The 3,602-nt window shown below is 52.6% G+C and overlaps 2 protein-coding genes across 2 annotated transcripts; both read left to right on the forward strand.

The window, feature by feature from the left end:
* Positions 1–441, forward strand: PODANS_5_9560 (uncharacterized protein; the record flags this gene model as incomplete). The annotated part of the gene is made up of 2 exons (XM_001904739.1): positions 1–337; positions 395–441. Coding segments are annotated over 2 exons (384 nt in total), but the record flags the coding sequence as incomplete, so codon positions are not given.
* An 856-nt stretch (positions 442–1,297) lies between these two features.
* PODANS_5_9570 (uncharacterized protein) lies at positions 1,298–2,247 on the forward strand (the record flags this gene model as incomplete). The annotated part of the gene is made up of 5 exons (XM_001904740.1): positions 1,298–1,341; positions 1,559–1,604; positions 1,725–1,754; positions 1,865–2,048; positions 2,108–2,247. 5 exons carry the CDS (start codon positions 1,298–1,300, stop codon positions 2,245–2,247), a joined length of 444 nt encoding a protein of 147 aa, XP_001904775.1.
* Positions 2,248–3,602: the final 1,355 nt, after the last annotated feature.

Raw genomic sequence — 3,602 nt, forward strand, 5'->3', positions numbered from 1 at the left:
GCGAGAGCGAGAACCTATGCTCTGGAAAGGAAGCAGTTCAAGGGCAACCCCCTTGCCAAGTATCAGCTGATCCAGAAGAAGCTCGCAGACGCCGCCACTGATATCTCATACGGCGTCCTGGCCTCCATCCAGGTCGGCCGGTTGAAGGAGCAAGGCAAGGCTACTCCCGAGATGATTAGCATGGTCAAGCGCCAGAATTGTGACAGAGCTCTGTGGAATGCCAGAGTTCTCCAGGAGATTTTTGGTGGCAATGCTGTCAGTGACGAGTATGGTATTGGACGCCATGTGGCGAACCTCTATGTGACTCAGACCTATGAAGGCCAGAGCGATATTCATAGTAAGTTCTACCACCCGAATGCTGACAAAAAGCCATGCCCTGGCTAACTGTGTATAGGTCTCATTCTTGGAAGAGCCATTACTGGCGTTCAGGCATTTGTCTGAGATAAAGTTGGTCTGTGAGCATAGATAAGACTAGAACCAGCTGTCTCATCTGAATAGAGACTACGCTCGCAAACAATATGAGCAAACGGTTCGAAGCAGTATCGTTCTTCATCTTCGTCTTATACACATGTGACGGGTGCTGTATAAACTTTATACCAGGGCTGATAAAGAAACCTGTGACTGCTTATCCAATATCTTTGAAATGGGGGTTTAATCGGGCTTTCCAAGTCACGAAGTACAAAGCAGGGGTTCAAAAAGGAGGAGTGGACAGTTTGTACTATCTAGACCCTCCCTATCGTGGCATAGAAAGCTGTTAGTGATGGTCACTGTGGCGGTGGGCTGGGTGGAGGGGCGGCAGTGACGATTGGGCGCCAAACAAGCAGCAGCCCAGCGGCTGGGTCCCGCCTGAAAATTCGCGGTGGTCCCAGCGTTGCGCCCCCCTCCCCTGCTCGCTCAGCTTTTGGCGTGGGCGTCCTCGGCACCTATCGAATCGAAATCCGCCTTTGTCGACCCGCCCACTTTCCCCCCTCTTTCCTCTTGCAACCTAACTTGACCAACTTCGCATTCCTCTGTTTTGACATCTCTAAACCGCAACCCCCTCTTTTTACAAAGTAAGCTCTTCGCGTGCCTCCAAAAAAACTCTTCCTCTTTACCTCTGCTGCAATCTCTGCTCTCTCTGCTCTCTGCTCTCGTGCCTTTGTACCTTGTCGCCACGGTGCGCCGTCAGAACCGACGATTCATTCGGCTTCCGTTTTCTTCCACAGCCAAAGCTGACACAGCCTTAAATTCAACAGCGCCCCGGCCTTCTTCGACGTAGCATCTCGTCGTCGAGACACACATCACACAAACCTCAGAAATGGCTCTTAAGCGCATCAACAAGGAACTCGCTGACCTCGGCCGGTATGTTCAAAAATTCCCGATTCTCTCCGTTTGCTCATTTCCTGGACGCCGGGAGCCTTTGGCCGCTCCGTCATTCGATGGTGGGGCCGGGTTTTGAGCGGGGTTCAAGAACCACGCCCAAATCCCTGGGAGACTGCTCCAGCTGCGTCTAGGATATGGACGATGGACGACGACACGCGATAGTTTTGGCAGAGTTGCTGATGTCTTGATTTTACAGCGACCCGCCCTCTTCCTGCTCTGCTGGCCCAGCTGGCGACGATCTTGTAGGCATACCCCGCTATCTCCTGTTTGCACGCCGTGTTCGATGACGCGAAGAGCGCGTGACCACCATCACCACGCTCGGAATCATCTGTGAGCCAACTGCTAACATGGCAAATCAACAGTTCCAATGGCAAGCCACCATCATGGGTCCTGTAAGTTGCTTCCCCTTTCCTATTCAAGCGCTGGAGATAAGAACACGAGGCTTGGCCTTGGCGCTGTGAACAGCTGCGATAGGCCGCAATGTGCTAACCAGAGACAACAGAGCGACTCGCCATACACCGGGGGTGTTTTCTTCCTTCAGATTCAGTTCCCTACAGACTACCCTTTCAAGCCTCCCAAGGTTCAGTTCACAACCAGAATCTACCACCCCAACATCAATGCGAACGGCAGCATCTGCTTAGACATTCTCCGTGACCAGTGGAGCCCGGCCTTGACGATCTCGAAGGGTATGTGTTTTGACGCACTTGACAGACAAACTTGGACCTGTATACTGACTCTATCACAGTGTTGCTTTCAATCTGCTCCATGCTGACGGATCCCAACCCCGACGACCCGCTTGTGCCCGAGATCGCCCACGTCTACAAGACGGACCGTGCGAAATACGAACAGACAGCTCGGGAGTGGACCAGGAAGTATGCCGTTTAAGGGGGTAGTTGAAGTTGTTAATGCGGGCGAGGTGGATGGTTGACTCGGTTAGCCCCGGGAGATCTTGGTCGGCAGCCTCAACATTTCTACCCTGGCTGTATAGCGCGAGCAAACGACGAATACTCTCTGGTGTTTGGTGAGCGTGCGAGCTGGCGATGGATGCTGGAAGAATCATCTAAACTGGACGGTCGGCTGGGGATGGAGCGGGAGAGGTAGATGCGCAAGAATCAACAACTATTTCACTGCATCATCAGCTATTACTACACTCTGGGGAGCGGTTCTTGGGATTTTTTTCGGGATGCATTTGTCTTTGACTACCCTTCACATGTTCTCTTTTTCTTTCTTTCTTAGGAACACAGTTGTGTCACGTATTTCTCCAAATTGCTATTAGACACACGGGACGCGGCAAGCGAATTTGATCAGTGCTGTTTTTTTCAAGGTGATTGTGAGGTTGATTCCATGACCACTGTGACATGTCCGAGTTTGGGAGGCAAACCGCTGTCAGGGAAATAGCCGAATGCATGCCTCCGGGCCAAGCCGGGACTTTGCTCCGAGGGAGCGGTTCCGGGTTTGTCTTGTGATAACATGATTTGTGACATGATTTGATAGGGAATATTTATGATGATGGAACATTTACGATCTGAATTTACCAAGGATCAAAACTCGGGTTACGGGTTTTGTGAGTAGGCCGGAGAGGGGCACTCTCCATCCTATTTCTAGAGGGAGAACGCGTGAAGGAACAGTAAGCTGCTTATGAGGGGAGGCGAAGATGGGACAAGAAGGGGTGGAGGAGCATTTGGGTATGTTCAGAGGTGGGAAGATCTTGGGTTGGGTGGGTTGATTTGGGTGGGTGGCTTGGGGAGACACGTGTTGTTGGTGGCTTCTGGCTTCTGGCTTCCGGCTTCCGGGGAAGGGCGGGGGCACAGAAGGGGGGCGGAATTGAGAGTGGTGGTGAGCAGGATCCCAGTGTGATCTCCCTACTCGAGACGCCTGCATGACCACTAGGAGAAAGATGGAATGCGCCGGACTTGCGAAGGCGTCCTGGTGGTGCCACCAGCACGGCAACCCCAGTGCTTTCTTGTGCTCCAGATTGCCGATGCTTTCTTCAAGCTGCCTGGTCGAACTACCTCCATCCCAAAGATGACCAGATTGAGGGATCCAGGCGCCGCCCTCGATGAACCGCTTGCTTCATTCGGGCATCCTGGGTGAAAGGCAAGAAGCCCCAAACTGGGGAAAATTGGAGACTGCCTGGCGGGTGGGGGGGCTCCCGACACGAAGACTTTAGGGATCGTTTTGTTCCCGGCCTTTATGAAACGGCTCAAAGGTGTGAAAAAGCTTCATATTGATCCGTGGTT

The sequence above is a fragment of the Podospora anserina genome, chromosome 5 (genome assembly GCF_000226545.1).
Source record: "Podospora anserina S mat+ genomic DNA chromosome 5, supercontig 9".
NCBI classification, from domain to species: Eukaryota; Fungi; Ascomycota; class Sordariomycetes; order Sordariales; family Podosporaceae; genus Podospora; species Podospora anserina.